The 26334-nt window shown below is 53.4% G+C and overlaps 2 protein-coding genes across 14 annotated transcripts in view; one reads left to right on the top strand and one right to left on the bottom strand.

The window, feature by feature from the left end:
- PPP1R12B (protein phosphatase 1 regulatory subunit 12B) overlaps positions 1-12875 on the top strand; it is a 181290-nt gene extending 168415 nt beyond the window's left edge. For 6 of the 10 annotated variants that reach the window (XM_054690475.1, XM_037496655.2, XM_037496656.2 and 3 more), the window contains one exon: positions 5372-12872. In XM_054690475.1, coding sequence (XP_054546450.1) covers positions 5372-5458 — 87 coding nt within the window. In that variant the 3' untranslated portion in view covers positions 5459-12872. The other 4 variants (XM_037496652.2, XM_037496649.2, XM_037496650.2 and 1 more) reach the window with 2 other exon arrangements.
- A 1499-nt stretch (positions 12876-14374) lies between these two features.
- Positions 14375-26334, bottom strand: part of SYT2 (synaptotagmin 2) — a 102608-nt gene continuing 90648 nt past the window's right edge. For all 4 annotated transcript variants that reach the window (XM_037497658.2, XM_037497655.2, XM_037497657.2 and 1 more), the window contains 6 exons: positions 25609-25728; positions 24987-25154; positions 24448-24615; positions 23055-23172; positions 22073-22206; positions 14375-20191 (listed from right to left, as the gene is read on the bottom strand). In XM_037497658.2, coding sequence (XP_037353555.1) covers positions 19985-20191; positions 22073-22206; positions 23055-23172; positions 24448-24615; positions 24987-25154; positions 25609-25728 — 915 coding nt within the window. In that variant the 3' untranslated portion in view covers positions 14375-19984. The remainder of the gene's footprint in view (positions 20192-22072; positions 22207-23054; positions 23173-24447; positions 24616-24986; positions 25155-25608; positions 25729-26334) is intronic.

Genomic DNA, 26334 nt, shown 5'->3' with positions numbered 1-26334 from the left:
CTCCCGACCCTGCCCCCCATCACTCCTGCCTTTCTCATTTCCTTTCTTGCATGCGAACTAAAAACAAAAACAAAAAGTCACGTGATTTCTTTGTCCTACTTTTATCTCCTCTGGTCTGTCTTGTCTCTCTCTGTCTTGTCTGTCTGTCCCCTCCATGTTTCACTCTCTACAGAATCTCCACCAGCTAAAACAGATTCAAACCTTGAAGCAGATGAACGAGCAGCTGCAGGCTGAGAACAGGGCCCTGACCCGAGTTGTGGCCAGACTCTCGGAGTCCATCGAGTCCTCGGACACCCAGGAGCTCTAGTTCTTGCCCCTCTTCTCCACCTCACTTCCCTCCTCTTCCACTCCAGGCAGGTTCACGCTTCTTGTTGATCCCTGCAGCTTTGTGCGCATTCCCCCTCCGCAGAGCCTCCACGGCAGGTGCCTATACTGTGGCAGGTGGGTCATCTGGAGACAGAGGGATCTGGGACCCTCTGTAGAGCTGGACCCGACAGCCTAGGTCAAGGGAGGAGGTAGGGGAGCCCGGGCCGCCAGGCTCTTTGGTGAGATCATCACATTGCCTCCCCCCGCCCCCAGACGGAATGTGGCTTTGCTCATTGGGCCTCATGTAGGTACACACATGTACGTGCCCACTAGGGCATGCACACATTACACATTTCTTTGGTGGGGTCATTGCGAAACTGAGATAGAGCTCTCCCAGTTCACAGCAACCCAGGTGCAACCTGGGAAAAACTGAGGTTGGTCCTAGACCCCAAGTTGTAGTTGGACCCGGGGTCACCAAGGGGTAGGGCCACACAGCTATTGCTGTGTGTTAGAAAAAAGAGTAGCTGGGAATTTTTCACATGTGTACCCCCAAATAATCGATGGTCTGGGTTGACCCAGGCAGCAATACTTTTTTCACAGCTCCCTGTTGATTATTTTGTGAAACCAGAGCCCTTTGGGTACCAGACAGACCTGACTCCCCACATCTGATAACCTACTGGATGGGGAGCAGCAGAACTGAAGACTGAGCTGCTCAGACCCAGCTCCACCGCCAGCAAAACGATTCTCCATCCCACCATTTGAGTAGCATTGGATAATTATTCCTTGCTTCCTCTCCACAGAAGTCTTTGCTTTCTTCTCCCTCCTTGAGAGGCATTGCTCTCATCCCTGTCACAAATCTCTGGGCCCAAGAGATATGTCTCCTGCCCCCACCCCCACCAGTGTGTGGGCTGTGAGACAGCAGTGGGCCTATATAAACAAGACCCGCATACAGGCAGGCCCTCCCTAAGGGGGCCAGCTCTGCAAAGGAGATGACAGGCAGTGGAGCAGAGAGCACGGATTTATTTTCAACCGAGAATCAAAAAATGTGTTTGGTAAACTGGATCCCTCCCCTGGATGTGGGTCTGAAAGACAAACTCACAGATAACTTGTCTTCCCATCCCAAGATTATGTGATGGGGTGACCACTGTGAGCAGTTTCACACTCTGAAATGAGGTTTTAATTTTCAGCAAGATCTAATTAGTCATGACCACAGCCTGTTCTTTTTTCTGCCTGTTTGCGTATGCCTTCAGGGTCAGTAGCTGGCTACAAATACCCACTAGATCTGAAGCACCCAAATTACCATAAGGGCTGAGCTAATATCCTGCTGTAGATGCTATCACAGACAGAAAGAAAGCTGAAGAGAGGCACTGGCAGGGCCTGGCACCGAGCCCTGCTTATTGAGAGCCGCTGTTAGGTCGAAACTCTGTGCTTTAAAATCAACCTTGGCCTCAAGATTCATAGAAAATTTGAATTGGGGTGAAGCAGGAACCCCCCAAAAGATGGCCCAGGTATTTTTAGCTTCCTTCTTTGTGCAGGACAGTGTGGCACAGGATATAGGGTGGAACTAGATGGCTTGCTTGCATAGTTAATAACCAGGGTAACAGTTGTCATTTATTAAGTCGGTATGTTTTACACACTTTATTTCATTTATTCACCCAAACAATCAGTATGAAAATAACTGAGTTACCGATTAAGACATTTGTCCAAGGTCACTTAGAGAGCAGTAAGTGGTAGAAAAAAAATTCAAATCAAATATGTCAGGATCCAGAGCTCACACCCTTAACCACTGTGCTGTAAGCTGTCTGCGTACTGGGCATGGAGTTTTAGCCATTTGTGCCACAGTGGCCGGAACAATGTCCCGGCATTGCAGCCGAGGCAGCAAAGGCCAGCAGCGTTCTGCTTTCTTGGGACTCTGACTTCCCCAGTGAAGGTTAACTTCTAAAGCAGCATTTACCTGTAAAGCCATTGCTTCACACATGATCCACAAGCCAGGGTGACCCACCAGCTGTGACCTGTGAGCCGTGGAAATAGTTGGGAAAAAGGATCTAAATAATAATAGTATTTTATGACATGAAAATTAGATGGAAGCAAAGTGCAGTGACCAAAAATGAAGTTTTATTGGAACTGAGCCATACTCATTTATTTACATATTATCGTTACATCCCCGGCACTTTGATGCCACAACAGCAGACTTGCAGCAGACACTGTGTGTGGCTTACAAGACACTGCTTTCTGGCTCTTTATAGGAAAAGCTTGCCTGTCCCTACCAGAAAGAAAGATGGGGTAATTTAGCCAAGCCAACAGTGTGGGCCAAAGGGTTTACCCTGCCGTTTTGGTTTTGTTTTTCAGTAATTCCCTAGAGAAACTGTATTGTGTCATGCAGGCCACTTACTAACAAAGTGTAAGCAGGGACTCCTTCCTGCCTCCCAAGTGGTGAGAGGTAAGGCAGCTCAGGCGAGGCCCGTGCTGGGCCCCAACTAGCCTGGCCGGGCTCTGCGAGCTCAGAGCTCTGGGTACACATTCCTCATCAGAGGTCAGAAGCAACACTCAAGGAAAGATGTACTTAAGTTTATGTAGCCAAGGTGCCTCAGACTGTGCTAAACTGGAAATCCAGGAATTAAGAAAGCTGAGGTCCAGAGAGTTGAAATGGTAAAGCTTTGTTAGATCTCCAGACTTACCCAGAGCATTCACATGTTCTTATTTATGTTATTCTCTAACGCCAAGTGAATATCAGATAACACTGTTCATTTCCTCCTCTCTTATGAGAGTCAAGTTTATGAGGCTTTCCCCTCCTTGATTTCTACATTCCACTTCTTGTACTTTTGACACTCCCTTAAGATGTTGATTGTAGCATGTTGCAGCTGGGAAATTGCCTTGTCCAATTTTTTTTTTCCCAAAGAATTGAGTTCTTAATGTGGAAATAAATCATCAAGGCTCAATGAGTTGTTTGTACTTTTTTTGAAAGGGCAGTTCAGTTGATTTCATGAGCTGCTAGCAGTGAAATGCAATTCATTGCCTTCTATAGCTTTTTCCCACCTGGGGATGCCTGTTGTGGAAACACAGCTTTCAGAGTCTCTGGTGCCTAGGCCGCAGGCCCCAGGTTGGGGTATTGGGGAGCAAGTGGAAAGGTGGTGGCAGCATTGTGGTGCCATGGAGGTGGATTTTTCTAAAAATCTACCTGAAATGATTGCTAAGCACTTGGTTCTCAAGGCTGCAGGGACTGAAGAAGGAAGGGGCAGCCAGAACCGCAGTGACTGGGTTGGAGGTGGGAGAGACAGTGTCAAAGAACTGAAACTTTATTTTGGTATTTTATGGATTAAAATCTTAATAAGCATGTAGATTATCCTAGAATTATTTTAAAAACAAGTAGGCACTCAGTGGGAGCAGGAGTACTTGGCATCACAAAGCCCATGATGGGTGTCAATACCTGTCACCTCCTGTGGGCCCCAGAGACCCTGCTGAATGAGGCCTAGAGAGGATTCTTCTTCCTTGGGTATAAAAATGTAAAGCGAAGTAGTTTGCCTACAGCAATACAGATTGCTCTTGACCGTGACAGTGCTGGAACTCCAGCTTCTGGACTCCTAGGGTCTTGTTTCATCCCCAGCCACCTCGATAATGAAAGAGTGAGCTTTGGAGTCAAGCATGTAGCTTTTCCATTTAATTTCTGGGCACCCCAAACTGCCTACAGAGTTCTTTCCTCATTTCTGGACAGAAGGATGACTGTGTCTCCGACTCATGAGGTGTGAGTGAGGCCAAGGGAGTGCGAGCCTTCAGTGCGGCATCTCCACAGTACAGGTGTTCCATGAGGTTTTCTTTTGTTCCTTTGGTACAAATTTTTACACATCTGTGATTACACACATCTACGTATGTATTTGTATAATTTAACCTACATCTTCCTTGAGATGGATGAAACAAAAATTCTATATTTTTCAAGGTACAATTAGATCCCCTCAATGGTTAAGAGCAGAGCCGGAACTTGACCTGAATAGGCCTCACACCTGAACCCGGTGTCCCCTTTACTGAGGGGTATCACCCCCACAGGGGTCCTGTGAGTTTGAATAATTAATCAAAGGACATCTAGATGCACGGAATAGATGTGGGTGTAGACTTTTAAGCCTTTACGGTGAAGATGTATCTACCCCCTGGCCTATGTCTCTCTTGCTCCCGGCAGGGCCCACATGTAAACTGTACCCTATTTGGGGCCCCACCAGGATTTTCCATGCCTGTCAGCATACCTGGTCACACTGAGACTCAGAAGCCCTTGCCAGGTGTGGGGCTAATCTTTCCCTTTGTTTTGCAAGTTGGGCAACACTGTGCAGTGTTCCAAGATGACAGAACTGATAGAAATGAATCTCCCCCTGCGAAGTACCTACTTACCACCATCCCCTAAAGCTGCCGATAAGGTCTCCTGGTATCCCGCAGAAACTATCAGTGGGGAGCTTGGAGGGAGAATGGAATCTATCCCCTTGGTTCACTGTGCCTCACAGCTCTGTGGTGCTGAATCCACAAGCTCCGGGCTTAGTGGTGGAGCTGAGACATGGAGCCCAGCTGTCAAGCATGTTGGCCAATTCTGTCACAGGCCCCAGGAAAAGGAATTTAAATCTTCTTGTGTGAAACTGAGTTCTGCCCCACCCCTGAGCTGTAACTCTCCCTTTAACTCTTAGTGATCACCCCGCCCCCACCAAATCTCTCTGAATTTCTTCTCTGTGTCCTCACTCGTCCACTTTGACATTCTTCCCAATTTCTCTAGACTAGAGGTGAGTTCAAAGGTAGTTACCTATTCAGCAGAATGGAAGCATCTACCATGCGGAACCTGCAGCCTGCATAGAGACGGTGCATTATTGCTAATGATGCTACATCAAAAGTTGGAGGAGCGATGCTTTTCCTAAATAATAATGTCACTAACATAGGAAATAGGAAGATTCAGGGGCTTCTATCTCAGGGAGAGGGGGGTAGCAGTGGCTCGCGTCCACATGCTGTCTCGGGAACCCCGCTCACTGCTGCCTCGGGCGGGAGGGCAGAATTGGCGATGGTGCTCTCACTCACCCTCTCTCTGTCCCCACAGGTGTTAACAGAACTGAAATCCGACAACCAGAGGCTGAAAGATGAAAATGGTGCCCTCATCCGAGTCATCAGCAAACTCTCCAAGTAGACTAGGCCCTGAATTTAGGAGGGGAAGGACGGCCCTTGCTGGCCCCACCCCACTTTTCCAGCCATTGCCTTCCAACCAAAAGAAGTGAATATTTTGGTGGAAGGGCTCTTCTCTCTGCCCCTCCTCCAGTCCATCTGCACTGTACATTTCCTCTGCCCTCTCAATGCCCTGTTCCTCCCGCCCCCTGAGTTTTATGACAGTTTTAATTGAAGCATGATTGTGATAATTTGAGCCATTTTGAGCCATCTGGAGAAGGCCTCCGGGAGTACACCAGGGTCAGCTGTGGCCCCCCAACTTCCTGCTGGTCAGCTACTTGTCTACGTTGGATTTGGTCCAAACATGTGAGGCCTCGACCCAAACCCGTACCCCACAGCCTTTCCCTGACCCAGTGTCCTCTGACACAGATGAGTCTTATGGTGGCCACTCCAGGATCCTGTCTGGAATGCTAGGAGAAGCAGGAGTGTTGGAATAATCATCGACAGCCTCTGGGGCTGTTTCTGTTTGATTCCAAGGTGACAGCGACTCTGCGTTGAGGGTCTCTGCCTGTCTTCCCCTCTCAGGAGCTGACTTTTCTGTAACTTCTGGTGGTGACGTTTGTTCTAGCAACAACCAGTGACATCCCCCACTAGTCTTACCCCCTGTTCCTCATGCCTCGCCCTCTCTTTCATTTGTTCCTTTCCTTTCTATCCTTTTCCTTTCCTCCACCCATTTCACCCCATGCTTCAAGGACTAGAACAGGTCACCTGACTTCATTGTCTTTGGCTATTGTGGTAACTCTCTCTCCCTGGGGCCTCTGGAGACTAGAACATCGTCTTGTGGCAGCACCACTGCCTGCCCCCTGGAAGCAAGGCTGTGACAGCGCGGTTGCCATCTTTCTCATGTTGCCCCCCCAGCTCACTTTCCTTATTGAGAAGTCGGGGCTTTAAACAGCCCGTCTGTGGCACCTCCTTTGGCCTCATTTTCCTCTCTCCTCTCTGGCACCTGCTCCTCATGAGAAGCAGAGTCCACACAGGGAGGCAGGTGAGGTGGGCGGGTAGGTGATGGGATATGGACAGGGAGTGGGCGCAGGTGAGAGACATGGTGTAAGCAGGACAGCCGAGTGCACCCCCCACCCATGTGGCAAAGGCAAAGTCCACTGGACTGTGAGAACATGCTGGATTTAATTATTTCTGGTAGTTAGAGTCAGGGGAGAGACTTGCTTTTAGAAGCCATCGGGGGAAATGACTTCTTAATAGAGGACTTAAGGGGATGAGATACTTCAACCCCTTGATGAGAGTCACAGCATCTGAGAGTGACGAGGTAAATTGCCGTTTTCCTGCCGTGTGTCACAGGGACACCCACCCACTCCAACCTCCCTCCCGGCTTTGGTCTGTGATCAGGTACTGCGGGGGCCTGCGCAGCTCAGAGGCTAAGAGAACCTGAAAGATTTTCCTGCTAAGAGCTGGGTCTGCCTGTGATTCTCCCACGGTCCAGTTGTGCCCTTTCCTGTGACGGCCTCAGATACATGAGTCAGTGATGGCCCTAGTCTGGCTGCTGGCTCACGTCAGCTAGTCCTCCAAGCCGCCTCTCCTGTGGGACACTCTTCCTGCCATCACAGCTTAGAGACAAAAAAAAACCTTAAAATACATGCCTAGGCCTGGACACATTGCTCCATTAGTCCTGTGCAAAATTAAACCATTAATTAGTTCTTGATGATTATCCAATATTAATACTAAAGGTTTCTTCTTTTTATAGAAGTCGTATTCCTTGGTTGGCTTATTGCAAGTGTGTCGGTCACTTAATCTTCATTTTTTTAGGGTTCCCAATGACATTCAGTGTTTGGTGCTGTCCATTCTCTTAACATAAACTACCTCTGTCCATTTTTTTCTTTGCAGAAAATGACAGTGTAGTTCTTTCTACAAGGCCTTCTGAAACATCACATGCTCTTTAAATCAGAAACTATAATTCAAGATCCCAACTCCAGAGTGGGAAATGTCTCCTCTGGCAAAAATCCCATTTTTAGAATGTACAAAGTTCTCTATTTCCAGCCATTTTTGATAGAGAAGCTACTGGAGAATCATTATTTCGGGTTTTGGATCGTCGTGGGAACATATGAGTGTAGTAAGATGTTTCATCTCCCTCTCCCCACAAGCATCCCTTCATTCTTGGGAGAGGCAAGAGCATCACAAGATGCTGGCTCTCCTGGCGCATCCTGGGTATTGGTGACTGGGGTGGGGAGATGCTACCTCTTTCTCAGAGAAAGGAATTTGGATTATTAGGAAAAAATCTTGACCTTCTCCCATTAGACTAAGTAAAGGGTTTCCAGAGAGTTCTCTCAGCTCTGTGTGTACCTTTCACAAGGGTGGGACGGGGTCTCAGAGCTCTTGGACTGATGTTATACCCACGCTGCCTCTCACAGCCCTTTCATGGTAATTATGCCTTTTCTTGCCAGAAAGTTTTCCTTGTGATGAGACATTTACAAGCTTTTCAATCTCAGGAATACTGGGTCCCATGGCCAAGAACTCATGAAAGTATAAACCATCCGAGGTAATTTCATGCACTCCCTCTTCTGCAATTAATCTTATCAGACAGATCAACTCTGAATTCTGGTCTCTTTCCAGATAAAATACTCTTTCTTCTCAGCTGTCCTGATGAGCCCAAGAGGCGGTGGTTGCAGGGCCTGACAGCCGCCGTGATGCTGGCGCTGAGCTGGGCAGGTCTCTCCTGGCTGCTGCCTGCTGCTGGGCTCTTCAGGGACCACAGCCCTCAGTCCTCACCCCCACTTCCCAGCCCAGCCGATGAATCACTGCAGGGCTGGCCAGTGATATGGGGCTCGGGTGTATCACTTCACAGTCTTCACATGAAATACCAGAATGGGAAAGTGGGGGTTCTCGGTTCAACTTTACACGCTCTGTTCTCATTAGTTTGATATTTTCCAAAACCAAGCCACACCTTTGGGACTAATGATCTGGCCATTTCAGAGATTCTCTGGCTGAAGTTTTGCTTCTTTGCCTATTTGTCTTTCAAGGGCATCCTTTTCCAGATTGCTCTAGGCATGAGAATCTGTCACCCCCACCCCGTCACCAGTGCCGCAGGGCTGAGCGAATCTCAGGTCCTTAGAGAACCCACCGAACAGAATTGCCTGGGTGTGCTTGGGACACGGAACTCTCTAGTGGACAGTCTCATCTGGTATTTCTAGAACTACCTGTCTTTTCTCCAACTGCAGGATGAGTTTCGGGCTTTCCCTGTTTTCTCCATCTCCCACCCTGTGTTCGAGACCCAGATGGATTTACTGCTCTCCGAGGCTACTGGTACAGTGACTGCAGATCTCTGTTTTGGATCACTTCACCCACTTCCCTCAGCCTAAGCAAAACATGCTTATTAGCAATTCTACTCAGGCTGCAGGGAGGCTGAAACCCCACTAGTTAGCTACATGTGAATCCCACAAAATCTGTGTGAACTGTTGTTTCTCTAGCGGGCTTTTAATTGAGCCAGAGATGAAAACAGATGAAGCCCTCAAAGCCGTGCACTTGGTCAGTGTCTGGTTCTCTAGCCCAGTGTGGGCTACTGACTTGGGAGAAGGCCCCACCAGCATCGGCATTCCTGGGGAGGAGGCCAGAGTAGGAAAAGCACAATGAGAGGACGAAAGCTCGGGCAGCTATTCAGCTGCCTGGCTGCATTGTACCCCAAAAAGGAAAGCCTAAAGGATTCAGTACCTACACCAATAAGAAGGGGGGATTCTTAATCCCACCCCCTAGGTGAGCCTCTGGTTCTGTCCAAAATTAACAACGAGGTAACAACACGTGGGCCCTGGGGGCCTTCCCTCGGCCATTACCAGGCCCATTGTCTATGCCCGCACTGTACCCAGCTCAGTCATGGAGGTCCCTGCCCAGACCCAGGTCCAATTATAACTGTAGACGTTGGTCTCCCTATTGATTTTTAAGGCAGATTTTGACCCCTCAGAGGACATGTATTCCCTCTGACCCAGTAAACAAGATAGCTTTCATGGCAGAATAAGGCAGCTTGAGAGGATAAGGCCCTCGAAGTTAGAACATCTAGGTCCCAGGACTGTCTCTTATCCTTATTAGCTCTGTGACCTTGGGAAAGTCACCTGTCCTGTCTGTGAAGTGAGGTGGGACTGGATAATTCTTACAAATCCCTTTTGGCTTAAAGTGATTTAAATCTGCAATTCCTAGGAAGATCAGGACATTTCTTAAACTCTGAATTTTTGCTCTAACTTCAAATATTCTGTTTTCTTCTGGATTCAAACTGTTTAACATCAGCGTGTCAAGGTTGACTTCCCATCCTTACTGGAGAGTGAATTCAATATTGAGGGTAATTGAATGGTGTTGCAATTGCTTTCTCTCCTAATGGCTTGGTAAGAATATTAAAACCTGCAGAGGTGGAAATTGGAGCTCGTAGGGAAATGGATAGAAAGCAATTTGTTGCAGGCAGCCTTTGGACAAATTGTTCTAATAGGAAATAGAGCTGCAGCTTCATAGGTTTCTTCAACTGCCTTTCCTCAGCCTTCTCAAATGTGGTCTGTGTGGCTCTTGCCATCCACACAGCAGACTAATTGCATTTCTGCTTAGTACCAGCCGGCTCATAGTCTTAAAGCAGCAAGAGAAGGTTCCTCAAGTAAAACCTCAACCTTTAGTTCCATTGAGCTCTTCCTCTGGATTCTGGACTATCAGAATAGTAGGTTCCAGTGCTGTTCAGGATGGTCTTTCCTATAAAGCAGGCCTGCAGAGGACTTACCCATGCAGACTCAGAAACCCCAAGTCCATGGCAGTGCCGCATAGAACAGCACTGGGCTCTCGCGAGACTCCTGCAGGTCAGGTGTGCGTGGAATGAAAGGGCTGTGGCCCTGGAAGTAGAGGGAGCCTGTGTGCTGTGGAGAAGAAGGCAGGTCAGGGCTCTGGATGGAGCAGAATGGAGGCCGGCACTGGGAGGGAGAGTCCCACTGCACAGGGAGGAAGTATAGGCTGTCTCACCCGCCTCTGCCTCCAGCAGAGCGGAGATTTAATCAGCTTCCCTAATGGGTATTGACACTACTGGGGAGCCATAGACCTTATCAAGGGCTGCTATTGATCGCTGGTGTTCTGATTAGATTGGAAAATAGATCAACTTCATTGCTGCCAGGAACTGTCACTGTCCCGGCTACCGGGGAGCGAGGTGGTCTCTGGGGGCTGAGAAAAACCACAGAGAGGCCCTTGACCAGCCGGCAGCTGTAGGTAAAGATGCGTTCACATCTCTGAGGGTTGTGGTTGAGGGTCAAAATTGAACCCAGAAATGACTTACACTCCTGTGTCCCAGAAGCCCTCAGGCTGCACGGTAAATAAGTGGGCATGTTTAAGGATGCACCGTTAATGAATGTTCTGACCGTACCTAAAAGGCTTAGCCACTGGGGATGACTCTTCTAACCTGCCTGACCCCCAGGCACACTTGCTCACACGGAGCTCTCAAAATGAAGTCTGGCATATTCTTGATTAACCAATTTTACCCGAGTGTTCTCTCCTGTTCCTCCCTATCCTTTGCTTTCCTCACTCCCTTCCAGTCCCCCAAAGGGCTCCTCTCTGAGCCATTCTCCAATTCATCTGTTTATCATTTCAGACTGTGAGTTTGCCAGAGTGATACTTTCTCTTACTTCTCCAGATTCTTCTCTACTGCTGCCAGCAAACTTTTTCTTGGGTGGCCCTTGAAGGTGACATCAGGATGTTCTGATGTCCTTCCAGAACAAACATACTGTTGCCCATTCCTCTCTTTTCATTTCCCTCCACATTCTTTATTCCTCCCTTTTCTCACTTGGAGGGGATGGTGCCTTAGAGAGGAGGTTTTCCATGTATCGGCTGAGACTCCTGGAGGACTTCACACGCCAGCCTCCCAGGCCCCCCACCCCACCCTGTCAGTTGCCGTGCTCTCTGCTGGGCGAATGGGCTCCCAGAGGCGAGTGGCTGGTGGGCCTGCCCGTTCTCCACAGCACTGCCAGGGAGGCCGCGGGTGGCTGTGTCTGTTTACTCAGTCTGCGTCATGAGAACTTTGCCCGCTTCAGCCTGAGACACAGTGTGTCTCAGGAGAAGCCTGCTCGGTGAGGCCATGCGGCCCGGCCCGGGATGGCACTCTGCCCTTTGCTGTCTTGCTGGAGAGGAGGACTGAGGAGGGAGGGAGCCGCTAGTGTCCTCACAACCAGACGGGCCCGAGGGACTGAGTGCTGCTCCTCATGTCTCTGACCTGCTGATGATGCACATTCTCCTGTGAAGAGGCAGGTAAGGAGAGGGCAGAGGACAGGCCTCAGCACAGAAGAGCCGGAGGCAGGCTGCAGGGTTGGGAGAGCTCTGGGAGACTGCAGCAATCGAAAATGCCCCCTTTTCTAGTCAGTGTCCCTTCAACTTTTAAAAGGATGGGCCCACCACCCGGCTGGCACCCCAAGTCGGTCCCTCATCTCCCTAAAGAAGAAAGGAGGCTGTTTTCCCCTTGGATTCCTCTCTGAGGGAAGACTGATTCAGACTCAGGCTTTGGCTTTCTGCCTTTCCTCCATTCCCTCCTCCTTGACCTTGAACAGAAGGACTGAGAAGAGCTTGTAAGAACCACCTTGGTGGAGGGGAGAGCACAAGGGACTGTGGTGATGGATCCCTGGTGCTGTGGTGGTGGAAGAACTGTGGGGACTACATCTGAGGGGAGAGATCAAATGCTGTCCAGAAATTAACAACGATGTGAGAAAATTAATAAAAATACTAAATTTTTTTTTTTTTTTTTTTTTTTTTTTTTTTTTTTTTCAAAAAACCAACCACCCTGGTGTCTCCAGGCCTCTCCCAGGTTAGGGATGGCGCTTCATGTCTCCTCACCCGCCACCCTCACTCTGTGACCTCCACACCGGAGCACACCAGATGTAACTGCTTTCCAGCAGGGTTGTGTGGATTAACTCGGTCCTTTGTACATACACCTGGGGTGGGATGGGGTTTAGGATGGGGAAGCCAGACTTGCTTTGTGAACTGAATGTATTTTTATGCAATTTTGAGTGGCCTTTCAACCCTGAGATGAATGGTTTTGTTTTCCCAGTTGTTATTATATAGTATTGTTAAGTATCCTGTGTTTGAAAGTTTGGGGATAATAATATTCACATCTATATGATGCCTGTAAACACAACAGTATTTATAAATGAGTAAATAAAACCGTGTTTTAAATTTGTGACTGTGTCTCCACAGTTTAGGAGACGACGGCTGTAGATCCCATGAGTCTTAGACCATCATCTTTGCCACTAGGGCCTCCTCCTGCCTCTTCCCCGGGACTGCCACACAGAGAGTCACCATCACCTAGAGCAGGGCCTCCAGAATCGGGTCAAGGAAAAGCCCACATCAGAGGCTTAGGAGAGGCCTAGATCAGGTGGCCCGGATCAGGTGGTTCCTTTGAAGACCGAGAGCAAGTCAATACAAGGTCCGGCCCGCTTCAGGGGTGCTACCGGGCTGCTGCAGGCCACTGGGGTGCTAGAGGCACTCACGGGGCCCCTGCTACCTACATCAGCCCCCACTGTTCATTCAGGGGAACCCAAGCACCTCCGCAGCTGCAAACTAAACAGGCTGAGAGGATGTCTGAGATGAGGGGCTCCCAGACTGCAAGCATCAGGTCTGGACCCCCACTGGCCACGGAGAGGCCTGCAGGGGGGCACAGTGCAACCTGGCGGCCAACAGATCCAGCACCCAGGAGCAGTGCCAGGAGGAAAATCACTCAACGAGGGAGGGTCTGGTTTCTCCTCCAGCAAGTCCTGCCTCTGGCTTTGCTCAGTCCTGGGTCTCACCAAGAGGAAGTCCCCTCACTGACTCCGCCTGGGTCCAGGGAGGGAAGATTCTTTTTCCCTGCTGTCACCAGCTGCTCGCAGCCCAGCAGCAGCAGCAGCAGCAGCAGAACAAACACACATGATGTCATGGTTGAGTTCAGACCTGTCCTGGCGCCCAAAACAGGCTGAGAGGATGTCTGAGATGAGGGGCTCCCAGACTGCAAGCGTCAGGTCTGGAACCCCACTGGCCACAGAGAGGCCTGCAGGGGGGGACAGTGCAACCTGGCGGCCAACAGATCCAGTGCCCAGAGAGCTCGCTGCACTGTTGGGAGCTCCTCGGCCAAGAAGGCCCTGGACTTTGCACTGTGCAGGCTCCTGCCCTGGCCTTGGGCAGCACCTGGCTGGCCCTGCTCCAGCCAGAGCTGTAGACCACATAGATGTCCTGGTTCTGCCTGATTCTCCCCGCCCTGTTTGGCCTGAGCTCTGAGGCTCCCACCCACCTGACCCCATAGAAGGGCTGACCTCAAACATGGCTGGAAGCTCCCAGCCTGCCAGGGGCCAGGCCACTTGGTGTCAACTCACAAAATGGCGGTGCCTTGCCTGTTCACCAGGAAGAGGCAGGTCGACAGATCAAGTGGGAACTGAAGAAGTTTAATCCTTCCTAAGCTTGGGGGGCAAGAAGCCTTGCTTTCTTGCCTTAAAAAGGATGTCCTGCCCTAGGTCCCTGACATCTTTGCCTCAGGAGGCAGACGTGACGTTCTTGGCCATGGGGCCATGGAGGACTTGGTAGAAATCTCACTCCCACTCCCAAGCTGAGCCTCCCCATCACTGGGCTCAGGCTGCCCATCCACGCCCAGCTCCATGGGAAGGGAATCCAGGCCCGACGGCCAGCCCCCCAGATCATGTTCCCCACACCACTGCCTCCCAGGTTGGGTGCCCAGCCTCCACCCCACACACAGGGCCCCAGTCTAGCTTCCCCAGAAGGGTGTGTGGCTCAGGCCCCAGTTGCCATCTGCCTTAGGAAGAGCCTGGACTGGAGGCCAGAGCCTCAGACCCTCTCCCCACCTCACCCACCATGCTGACCCTCATGGGAGACCCTGCCTGCCCCTCCCCTAGACCAGCAAAAACAACTAAGACACCCCCCACCCCCAGGTTTCTTTCAGCTCATTTCTTTAATAAGGAGACGCAGCTCATTACAAAATAACAGTTTGACGAGATCAGACAAGAACAACAGAGTCCACATGAGGGGGGTGGAGCATTGCCAAGCAGGGAGGGGGCAGGGCTCTATGCGTGTCCTTCCTGTGAAGACCAAGACCAGGGTTCCTGGTGCGGCCGCTGCAGGGGTGACCTGGGGCAGGGTTGGCCCGGCCCCGGTTTCGAAGGGTTCAGATCCAGGGATTTCAGAAAGCAGTAAATCAAGTCCTTAGATGGGGGAAGCCAGGGCACAACAGTCAGGATTCTCTGAAAAGGGACCTCCTGGGCCCCGCTGGCCGCAAGGGCTGGCTGCAGTCGCTCCACCTCACACACTGCCCCTCCCAGCTCTCTCCCCTCCGTTTCTGTCTGCCGTGGGTGTGGTGAGTGGGCTGGCCCCAGAGAGCTAAGAATCGAGATGCGCCTTCCCTCTGTCTTCCCCACCCTCTTCGTGTTCCTGGCGCAAAGATTGCCAGACATTTATGTGCTCACAAGCGCATTTGTGAAGGGCAGGCCCACCTTGCCTCCCTGGCCAGGTCTAACCCACCCTGCCTGATCCTCCTCATGCCGCGTCTCCTTCCTCACGCTCACGGCTTGTCGCCATGCCGAAGGCCAGGGTTACCCCATGTGCTATCTGCCTTCATCAGGCCAGGGCCACGGCCTGGGAGCTACTCGTCTCTCTGGCTCAGCATGCTGCCCGGGCCCCGCTATCCACCTGTCTGCCCCTTGGGCGCCCTGGGCTGGGGCCGCTCTGGGGAGCCAACAGGAGGGCCTGTGGGGAGTGTCCCTTCACTGAGTGAGTCCTCACAGCCAGGCCTAACCAGCCTTCTCCCAGGACCCTGACAGCCCTCGGCTGCCTCTCGCTCGGGCCACTGACTGCAGGGGGAACAGGGAAGCCCCCAGAGGCCCTCCTCATTGCCATCCAGCGAGCCCGACCCCTCAGTGTTAAATGGGCAGGGCTGGGTCTCTCACCCCAGGTGACAGACACTCATTCACCACCCCAGGCAGTAACAGAACCTGTTGACAGATTGAGCTGCTGACTGGCTGCTTCCAGGTCCCCAGGAAGAGTGTTCGCCATCACAGAGTCCACACTCCGGGGTGGAGACAGAGCTGGACTGTCAAGCTGGGCAGAGGGCGCCAGCGTGGACAGGGCCAGCCGGGGACATCGTCTGAGACCCCACAGAAGCCCTGGCTACCACCCACCCTCATGACACAGGACTGAGGGGGCAGGAGGGGTGACACGTGAGCCCTTCACAAGTGTTCTGTGGGGAGCCAGTCAGAGGGACATGGGGGGCTCCTGGGAGGAGCGGAGGGCAGTCTCCAGCAGGAGGCCCCCTCTATGGCTTTTCAGTTAATTCAAACAGTGGGAAGAAGGGGCACACCACACACACACAGGACACAGAGGTTACCGGGACACCAGACGCCAGGCGGACCCGGGGCGCGGCGCCCCGAGGGGTGGCTCTGCAGACGGAAGTGAGCAGGCAGGCAGGCCTCGGGCGCCGGAGTCCCGGGTCCTCCAGCATTTCCAGGTGCCAGAGCCAGACACTGACCCCCACCGGGACGGCCGATGGGGTGAGGCAGGGGTGGGGCTGGGGGACAAAGACTTTACAAGACATAAAATTGAAGGAGCAGCCTCAATAAGTTGTGTAAAATGGGGGGCTGGGGGCTCTCAGCATTGCCATGCGGCTATTTACAGAAAGTTATAGACATGCATCTTGATTAAACAAGATTCGGTTCATATGTGTATAGATAACTACCATCTTTTATATATAACTAAACGCACATGGAGGGCAGATGAGGCTCAAATGGCTTCAGAAGATTCTTGTTGTCGCTTAAAAAATAAAATATATTCATGTGTCTTCAAGTCACAGTGTCCCCTTCGTAATATTGCATCTCAAAAAACGGGTTAAGTAAAATCCTTGGTGACCCGTCCCTGGCCCCCTGGGACTGAGGGGAGAGGAGACAAGTGGTCACCGGGAGCCCTGCCAGACAGAACGCGGCCCCCAGTTAAACTTGAATTTCGGATAAACACGAGGTCGCTTCTCGTATGTCCCGCTGCTGCTCGGCCCCGCTTGAAATTTATTTGTCGTCTATCTGAAATTCAAATTTAACCGCGTCCAGGGTTTCTATTTGCCAAATCCAGCAAGCGTGTCACAGGGCCCTGGACCACCAGACTCTTGGGACCCCTCCCGTCTGGCTACTCGGGGCTCTGAGACAGGGTCCCCACCAGCCTGGGGTGGGAAGGAGCAGGGAGAGACAGGGCAGGGCAGGAGGGCAGTTCCTGGCTCACCCTCTTCCTGCCTTTGGGGGAGAGACACACTCAGGGACCAGCTCGCTCTACAAAAGGTTGGGTGAGACCAAGAATTAACCTAGGACTTTAGGGGAACATGGAGTCCCCTCAGTCCCCGGCCCCAGGGGGGCAGTGACAAGGAGCAGGTTTACCCAGAAGACTGCAGCAGTACGGCTCCTCTCGCTGGAGCCCTAGGCCAGCAAAACAACCCCAAACTGCTTCTGCAGGACCCCACGCAATGTTAGGTGTCCTGGGGAGAAACAAGATCAGGCTCTGAGGCTGGGCCCAGCCCCCAGCAGGGGATCGCAGGCCCCTCTCGCAGCACCAGCACTGCTCACTGCTGTCCGGGGCTGCCCCAGGCTCAGCCTCCACTTCCAAAGTCTAAACATTTGCCCATGGCTCTGGCAGTGTTCGTTTCCCTTCGGGGGCGATTATTCAAGGAGAAAGGAGAAGACAGCTTTCTGGACTGATCCCCATTTGGGGTGGGATCGGGTTCGGGTTTCCATCGTTTCGGTCCCTCTATCAGAAAACCAGCTCTGTCCTACTTTTCTCTCTGGATTAGACTCTGGGAGTGAAGGCCCAGAGGCTTCAGAATCCTTCACCAGTCAGACACCCTAACTTCCTACTCAGGGCTTGCACCCCAGCACCCTAACAGCCCCAGAAATAAAGCCACATGGCAGTGAGGGTTTGGAATGATGCTCTGTGCTTTGGGTAACAGCCAGTTTCAGGCGTGGAAGACATGCAAGCCCACGTGTGCGCCCCCGCCTCGTCTGTGGACCCCGGTGAACACCCTCTGCTTATCTGAGAGTCCCAGGACCAGCCGGAGCCTGGGGAGGGAGCGCAGGCCTCTTCTTGGCTCCACGTCGATGCTGAGAGACAACAGCCTCAGCAGCCTGGCCTCAACCCCAGGGCTGCTCGCTGGAGGTGGGCCAAGAGCAGGAAAATCCAGCCCCGTCTCCAGACCCCTGGACACCCAAATACCAAAGGTGCTTGCCTTTCTCTTCCCTTCCTATCAGGGGAGTGCAAACTGGGACTCGGGGAGGGGTGACTGAGGTTTATGGGCAGAAAAGAATATGGGATGGGGAAGGGCGAGAGTGCAGGAGATGCAATGAGATTGACGGGGGAGCTCCCATGACGTGGTGAGGAGAATGCGTGTGGGGAGACACCCTGAGAAAGCACCAAATCCCACAGCTCTGGGGATGGGAGAGGAGCCCAGCAGCTTCTGATGTCCACACCAAGGTATCCTACTCTGCATCGCCCAGATCCTGAAGGCCCCCTACTGTCCTGCGGCCATCTCCCATGATGACTCGGGCCCCAAGGGCCAAAGCCCACAATCCTTGCCCAAGCCCTACATTCTCATCATCAAGGACACACACGGACACACACACACACACACACACACACTGTCCAGTAAAAAAATAACTTCCCATGCACCAAGAGCCACTAGCAGGAAGGAGAGGGTCTCCGTGAGCCAGGCAGGGCTGAGCCCCGCCTCCCAGGCTGTTGCTCCAACCAAAAAAAAATGCCAAGATAAGAACAAAAAAGTCTCTCCTTTCTTTTAATAAAATAAAAAGACACTCTGCGCTGATTCTCCCCAAACCGTTCATGTGTCTCAGGTGCCGACAGGACGCTGAGATGGCCCAGTGGGGCAGGGCAGGAAGTGCTGCCATTTTGCTGAGAGAGAGAGAGAGATCCTAGCCTTCTGGGCAAGCCATGAGTACTTGTGAGTATTCTGAAGAAAGGCAAGGGCCTGAGGGCTCCACAGATGAAGAGAGAGGCTGGAAGATGGGCGAGAGGGGCCAAAGTGCGGGGTCCTGGCCTCTGGCCACGTGGGGGTTTGCTCTTGTTCAGGCCAAGGTTTGGAAGGGGACTCAGTGCAAACTTGACCAACATATATATGGCTTTTTATCAGTGCTGGAGACAAAAGGTGAATAGGGAATTTCTGGGCGAGGGTTAGAAACCCTGGCAGTATTTCCTCCATCACCCATGTGGAATGGATACCCTGCTTCTTGGAATTCATAGAGAGAAGCCTCCCTAATGAATGGTAGGATGGGGTCTCCCCGGGCCATGCCAGCTACCCATAAACCACCCAGCATACAGAGCAGAGGAGTGGGAGCTGGGGGGATCACCATGCTCCCATCTAGCTCACCCTGGGAAATCTCTGCTGTCGCCGTCCCTCCTCCACACGCCCTTCTTCCCTGGAACTCATGGGAACTAAGAACATTTGAACCTTCCCCTTGAAGTTCTCTGGCTCTATACAGATAGCACGTCTTCAGACAGTGTTGCGTCACTTAAAGGAGAACACAGAAGCGAAAGCACGAGGGGCAGCAGCTGTGACAGGCCGCACCACACTGCGTACATTCTGGAAAGGGAGAAAGCAACTGTGCTTTGGAAGGAGGCCATGATCCAGGGGGGTTGATTTTGGTTTTTCTGGGTAATAGAACTTTTATTTTTTCATCATTGGATATTAATTGTCAATAAGAATGAGGTCCTGGAACTGACAATCCCTGTCAGAGTCTGACCAATCTAACAAATAGTTCATTGCCACAAATGTCCTAGAAATCACATTTGTGGAGAAACCAAACAGGAGGAAGTCTATGATGGCATCAGGGATTTGGTCCTAGTTCTGGACAAGTCCATTCTCAGCATCTTGCCTTTCAAATAGCCACCCACAAGGAATACATGAGCTTCTGGCCCCTGACCAGGATTCTGTGCTCTCCACAAGCTGACAGAAGATCTCCACCTAGCCAGTGGGCTTCTAGGGTCCCCAAAGAACCTTCTCTTCCCTTACAACTTCCATGGCTCATCCCAGGAATACAGAGAGATGTACACACTCACACACACACACACACACACACACACACACACACACTCACACACCAGTGGCCACTGTGTTGCCTTCCCTGTCAGGAAATAGGAAGTGCTGCCATTTTGTTGGTCCAGAACACTCAAAAACAGGAAGTGCTGAGAATTTCTGCCAAAGGAGGGCCTCACTCAGGGTGAGGCTAAGTGAAGCTTTGAGAAGTGAGCGGGAAAACGTGACAGGGCATGCAGTAAGGCCAGCTCCCGGGCGATGAATAGAGCCAGGCTTCTCTCTAACTTTTAGGGGACTCTCCTCACACAGCCATCAGAGGGACATTGGTCTTTAAAAAGAGAAAAGGAAGGAAAAACAAGGACACGACCACAAACGAATGGAAAAGAAAACCTCTAAGGTTGCATAACTGAGGTATTGATAGCTCTGGATCTCATCAGTGTCCGTGAGGGTGCGGGTCCCAGCCGCCGCTGCCGCCGCCTACTTGTTCTTGCCGAGCAGCGCGTCCACCTCCTCCTCGGGCTTGAGCGAGTGCCACTGCGCGATGGGCCTCCGGGGGTTGGCCAGCATGTCAGACCAGTGCCGCAGCTCCGTGCCTGTGGCGTTGCTGCCCACAAAGATCTTGCCGATGGCCTCGTTCTTGCCCAGCTTGTCATAGTCCAGCACGGTGACCACCACCTGGACTTTCTGTGGGGGGACAAGGAGGGAGGGAGGCGGCAAGTGAAGATGGGGGGCCCCGTGATCGAACTTCTTCCCAAGATGAAGGTCAAACTCTACTTCCAAAGATGAGGAAGGAAAGGTCCCCTGGGGTTCCTTGCTTTCTCTGACTCCAACTAAGACGGAACGTGGAGGCAGAGGCCACACCTGCTGGAAGGAATCGTTTCTACCCAGTGGCATTGGCTGAGGGGGCACTAGGCTCCAGCACAGGCTGAGTGCTGGGGTTGGTGAGGGAGAGCGAGTAGGTGGGTTGTCCCTCTACCAAGAGTGGCAAACACATGCTGAGAAACTGACACAGAGTGACAGAGGTTATGCTAGAGAGGGAAGCGCAAGGTGCAGTGGGAACCCAGAGATCACAGCCCTGCTCAGTCAATCAGGAAAGGCTTCACAGAGGAGGTGGCACAGCCACTGAAGGAGAAAGCTAAGGATTTCTTCAGATGGAGAAAAAGAGAGAAGAGGATTCTGGGAGAGAAGATTAGCCAGAGTAGAGGCCCGGAGAGCACACCTGGGTGTGTGCCACAGAAGCTCAGAGTGTTAAGGTAAAGTGTGAAGAGATGAGGCAGGATATGGGGTCAGCCGAGGTAGGCTGGGGGCAGCTGAGGAGTTTGTATCTTACTGTTCAGGCACACAGCAGGGGGCCCTGAAGAGAGCCTGTGGGGGGGTATTTGAGAAAAACAACCTGGCAGGAAGGTGCGAGATCACTGGAGGAGACCAGGCCAGAAGGGAGAACCCAGCTGGAGGCCCTGTGGCCTGGGAGGGTGGATGCTGGACACCTGAACCCAGGCGGCTGTGGTGGCAGGGGAGGCGGGGCCGGACTGGGGAGGAGCTCTGGAGAGAGAATCAGGACAATCCGCGCCTCACCTGCCCTAGTCCCAGCCATGCAAGCTCAACCAGCCTCCCCCCCACCTCCCCCGGATCCTGTACTGCCCCCTCCCGACTGTGATTCCTTGACAGCAAAGACCAACTGCTGCACATTTGTTTCTCTAGCACCTAGCAAGTGCCTGCCACTTGGGAAACGCTCAGCAAAGACTGTTTGAGAACGGAAAGGGCCGGGCATCTGCCTTGGTGGCTGGTGGGGACATTTGTTGAAAACAGAATCTAAACAAGCCAGTTGGGCTGGGGGAGGTCTGTCGAGCTGGAGAAGCCCAGGCCGGGATGCTTCATGTCTGTGTAAGTTCTCAGCGCCTCACCTGTCGCCTGCTGGTCCCTGGAGACCATCACGATGACAGCGCCACCTCTGAGGCCTCTCTCCACACTCCTGCCCCCCACCCTCCTGGGGGACAGTGAGGACAAGGGACGGAGAAATGAAGATGCAAGAGAAGCCACCGCTCCGCAAGGCCAGAGGCCCAGGGAGGTGTCCTGTCTGCTTTGTTCAGATCCCGCTCGTGCCCAGTGTGGTGGCACCTCCAGCACTTAATCAATGGCAGGGGAGGTGGTAGGGGAGGAGGAGGGAGTAGAGAAGGGAAGGATGGAGGGAAAAGAGGAGAAAGGAGGGGGCCCCAGGGGTGGGTGGGAGCAGATCTAGGGGCAGCAGCAGGGGGAACGAGGATGGTCAAGATGCAGGAGGGGGAGGCCTCCCCACCTCCTCAGCAGGTCCAACCTCCGAGGCGCGTGTGCACAACACCTATCTCAAAATAGAATTGTCTCTGCACAGTTCATGCTCATCTCCTCAGAAAAGGGGAAAGCTCTGGAAGAAGCCCCCAGGAAGGTGGTCCCGGGGAAACACAGCTAGAGTCAGAGCCCCCCAACCCTCAGGGGCTTCTGTGACCTTCATGGAACACCTCTCCTTAGGCCCCACTTATGTTTGCCTCCCCCCATCCCCCTCTGCTAGAGCCCCCAAGGGCCGAGCACCTGAATCTGCTCGAAGGGGATCTCAAAGCTGAAGGACTCATTAAAGTACGGGTTCAGGGTCTTCTTCTTCACCGTCGTCTTCTTCTTCTTGAGCCGCTTGCCGTTCTGCATCAGGTGAATCTTCACGTAGGGGTCTGAGCGAGAGAACCCCAACTGAGAGCCCCCCTTAGCTTCTGCCATCCCCCCACCAGAGCACTGCCGAGCCCAGGCCCTTAGCAAGCCTGACCTCAGACATCAGAGTGAGCATCTTGGTCGGGCGGGAGGGTAGAGGGGGCAAAAAGCTCCCACCTACCCCCCAGGACCACCTCTGGCGGATCAGTTGTGACTGCCTGGAAAATTACATCAGGTCATTCTGAAGCCCTAGTGAGGCCTCGGTGAGAGGTCTTGCTGCTTGGACGCAGTAGGACAATGCTAGAGGCTCAGCACACATCAGCTACCCCAAACCAGCCCAGCCCTCCTGACCCTGCAGATGAGAAAGTGAGGCCCAGAGTATGGAAACAACCTGTCCAAGGTCACACAGCAGCTGAGTGACAGAGCTGGAGCTCTGGGTAGGCAGAGGCAGGATGCCGCCTGCCCACCAGCACCCTGGACTGTGGGCCAGTCCAACCCCAAGCACCCCAGCCTCTCCCGGACAGGTGTCCTGGCTTCTGGCCATGCACAGAACAGGCTCTGGGCCAAGTCCTGCCCACTCTCAGAAGTATCAAAATCCTGAGGCACCAACTCATCCAGGGGTTGGGACTTCTCTGATCCTGTCTTCCATGGCCCACGGGGCATGGCAGGGGAGCACAGGGAAGGCAGCTCGGAGCCGGTGCAGGGGGCCCTGGAGAAAGCATGGGTGGGGGCTGGAAAGCCAGACCCACAGCAACTCAGAGGCTCCCAAGTGCTCCTGGCCAGAACAGTGGCCAGGACGTTGCACTGAGGGCTTTGGGCTCTGACTGGCTCGCTGGTGCCACCCACTGGCAGCCAGAAGCCCTGCACATACCTGAAAGGCCGCCCACGTCCATCTTCTTGAGGTTCTTGGCCTCCAGGATGCACACGGTGAGCTTCCCGGCCGTGGGCACATAGCGCAGTGACGTGCAGATGTCGCCCAGCTTCTCTGGCTGTCAGGGGGAGGTAGGGGTTGGGGTCATCTCTGTGGTCCCACTGCCTCTAGCAAGTCTGACCCTCCCTTGTTGAGACCAGCAAGGAAGCGGCATGTCCCTCCCTCCGTCCCCAGTCCCCACTCTGTGATGGATGAGGTTGTCTGGCACTTGACTTGGGCCTCCTGGTGCAGTGCACCAAAGCCCCTGACGGCGACTGGCTGGCACCGAGGAGCTGTGACCTTAGGAGGCTGGTCTGTGAGGGGCACAGAGGACAGGCTCGGGTGGGAGGTGGGTGATCCTGGGAGGATCTGGCAGCTGTGGGAAGGCTCCGACCCAGGTGGAGGGGCGGGGGGGGGGAAGGAGAGTGGGAGAGTGGGCATTGGACCGCGGGGTCATTTCTAAGGGCACTGGAGACAGATTCGGGGGAGCCCTCCCCGGCCTAGGCAGCCCCCAGCTCACTCCATCATCCACCCATGGGCACAGCAATTTGTGTTTGCAAAGTGCTCTGTGTGCCTTTTCTTATGTCACCGTCACTGCAACTCTTCCATGAAGACAGGGCAAGACTCTTTGTGACCAATGAGATACTCAGGTTCAAGACACTTTAGCAGTGCGGGCCACAGGGTGAAAACCAGAGTTCCTGACTCCAAAGTTCTCTCGCCAGACCTGAGTGAGGCTTCCCGGGCCAGACTGCTTTGGCCAAGGCGGCCACCTTCCCAGGCCCCGGCCAGCCTGAGTCCCGAGGAGGGCAGGGTGTCTGAAGCATCTTCTCTTGTCCCTCGGGCCCAACTCGGCACCCACACCACAGGGCCTTGACTGAGACGTGACTGATGCTTGGGAGACACAGGGGCTAAAATGGGCCTATCGGTACAAGGCCAGTGCTCTGTAAGCATCTGGTCTGTGAGTAAATGCTGTGGCAGGTGCTGGGAGGACAAGCTCACATGCTAAGACTCCTTTACAGCAAATATGTGCTTCCCTTGTGGGTAAACTGAGGCAGAGTCCTAAATCACTGGCCCTGACTTGGGAGTAGGCTGAGGAATAACAACTCCAATCGCATTCTCCTTCATTTGAGCATCTGCCAGATGCCAGACACCCCCCAGACGCCACATACTACACATGCATGGCTAATCCTCACTGTAGAGGGACGAACAAGAACTCAGGCAGAAAGATGAAAGTCGCCGTGTGCCCAGTGTCACGCAGCCAGAAGTGGGGAGCAGGGATCTGCCCCGGCCACCCCCTCCTAGGGGCCGGAAGACCACAGCCCGAGAGCAGCTGGCAGCCTGGTCTCCACCTCACCTCTTCCTTCTCCCCGCCCTGCAGGTCTCGCCACTCCTCGATGGGCTGCCCGAGGTCCACGGTGTTCATGGGCACCTTCACCTCTCCGATGATGTCATGTTTGGAGAAGCGATCAAAGTCATAGATGGCCATCACCAGGGTCTTGCCCCCCAGCTCCTGGTATGGCACCTGCAGGACAGCGGCAGGGTCAGAGAGTGTCCGATCAGAGAGGGGATGCTGTGGGCAGGGTCCTGGGCTGCAGGACCCACCCAGGAGGAGCCTCTGGGGGCAGAGAGAGGGCAGAGCATGGGGAGGCTGGGAGGGTCTGACCCTAGGTCCCGCCTGGTGCTGTTCCAGACTGAGCTGGTTCCGGGCAAGGGTTTTCTCCCAGCCACTCCCAGAACAGCTGTGGGGAGGCGAAGCACACAGGGCTTCTGTAAACTCAGAAGGAGAAACTTGGGTGTACGGGGGACATATCCAAGCTGACCAGGCCTGGGGAGGTCTGCAGGGTGCAGGTGGGCTGGGCTGGGGTCAGGCAGCATCCTTCCAGTGCGCCTCACCTTGAAGGTAAACGTTTCATTGAAAGCGGGGTTCAGTGTCTTCCGATGGACTTTGGTCTCATATTTCTTCTTCTTGTCTGGAAGGAGGAAGACTTTGACATAAGGGTCTGAGGTGCCGCCCATGTCCAGGGCAGGCAGTTCCGCGGCCTGCAGAACGCCCACGGTGAGCTGTGGAGAGAACAAGGCAGGGATCTGAGTTTTGGGGCTGTGCCAACCCCAAACCCCAGACCCAGCACCCCCCTGGAGGGCAGCTGGGAGGTGGGGGGCAGGTTGGTGCTACAGAGGGAGGTTGGTCTCCACCTCCACGAAACGGAATGACACGGGGAAATGGAAGTTAGGGGGGCAGTTGGTCTGCCCAAGTTGGTGGGCAGAAACCAGCCAGGCTCAGGGAGCCTCACTAGAGCAGGCTGGCGGCCAGGCCAGAGTCGACGCGCAGAGCACATGTCCTGGGCTTTCTGACCTGCTCACGCTGTAGGAGGGAGCAATGCCCACAGGTGTCTGGCTGGGGGTTGGGGGGTGGGGGTTTCTGGGGGTTTCTATCCCTTCCATCTCTCAGCTATTTCCACCCACTCCCAGCCCTCCCCCTGTTCTCCATTGGGCCCCACAGCCCAGCCCCACACACCTGGTTGGCCTGAAAGTCGTAATCCAGGGAAAACTGCAATTTGCCCAGGTTCTCGGGCTCTTTCTCCTCCTCACCTTCACCTTCCCCCTCCGTCAGGCCTGTCTCTGCGTCGTCATCATCCTGTGGGAGCCTGGGAAATGAGGAACTAGTTAAAAGGGGCCACAAGAGAAGCCCCTGGCTTGGTGCAGGGCAACAGGTAGCGGGGTGGGGCCTGGGGCAGGGGCTGTGGCACTGACTAGGGTACAGCCTGTGAGAGCCCCAGTCAGCAGCACCAGACCCTCAGTCCTGTGTGAGGAAGACACGGTTCCTCTCTCGAGGTTGCATCACTCTGTGGTCAGCACCAGCTACCTGCCCGCAGCTTCCTGAGGCTGGGGGTGGGTTGCTTCCCTTGTTAGCCCCTCCCCAGTACTTCCACACCCACCCTGGGCAAGACGTACCAGGAGTGCAGTCCAGGTATTCAGGAGCAGGTGAGTCCACAGAGGTGGGAAGAGAAGGAAGAAAATTATGTAAGAGAGTCCTGCCACTCAAACCAGCCCTGAATTCCAACCCTTGTGTGAGACCAAGATGGGCGCTACCCAATGGGCTATACTCAGGATGGGCTGTACTCAGATGGGCTCTACCCCTGCCCTCTCCCCCACACACTAGGGCTCCTCTGGAACCACATACATGCGCACACATGCACACACTCTCAAAGGCCACTTCCAGCCCTGGTTAACTTAAGACCAG

Source organism: Talpa occidentalis, unplaced genomic scaffold (genome assembly GCF_014898055.3).
Source record: "Talpa occidentalis isolate TD23 unplaced genomic scaffold, MPIMG_talOcc4v2.1 talOcc4.8, whole genome shotgun sequence".
In the NCBI taxonomy this organism is placed as follows: domain Eukaryota; kingdom Metazoa; phylum Chordata; class Mammalia; order Eulipotyphla; family Talpidae; genus Talpa; species Talpa occidentalis.
Note: the sequence above shows the minus strand (reverse complement) of the source record. Positions and strands in the feature narration are given on the sequence as shown.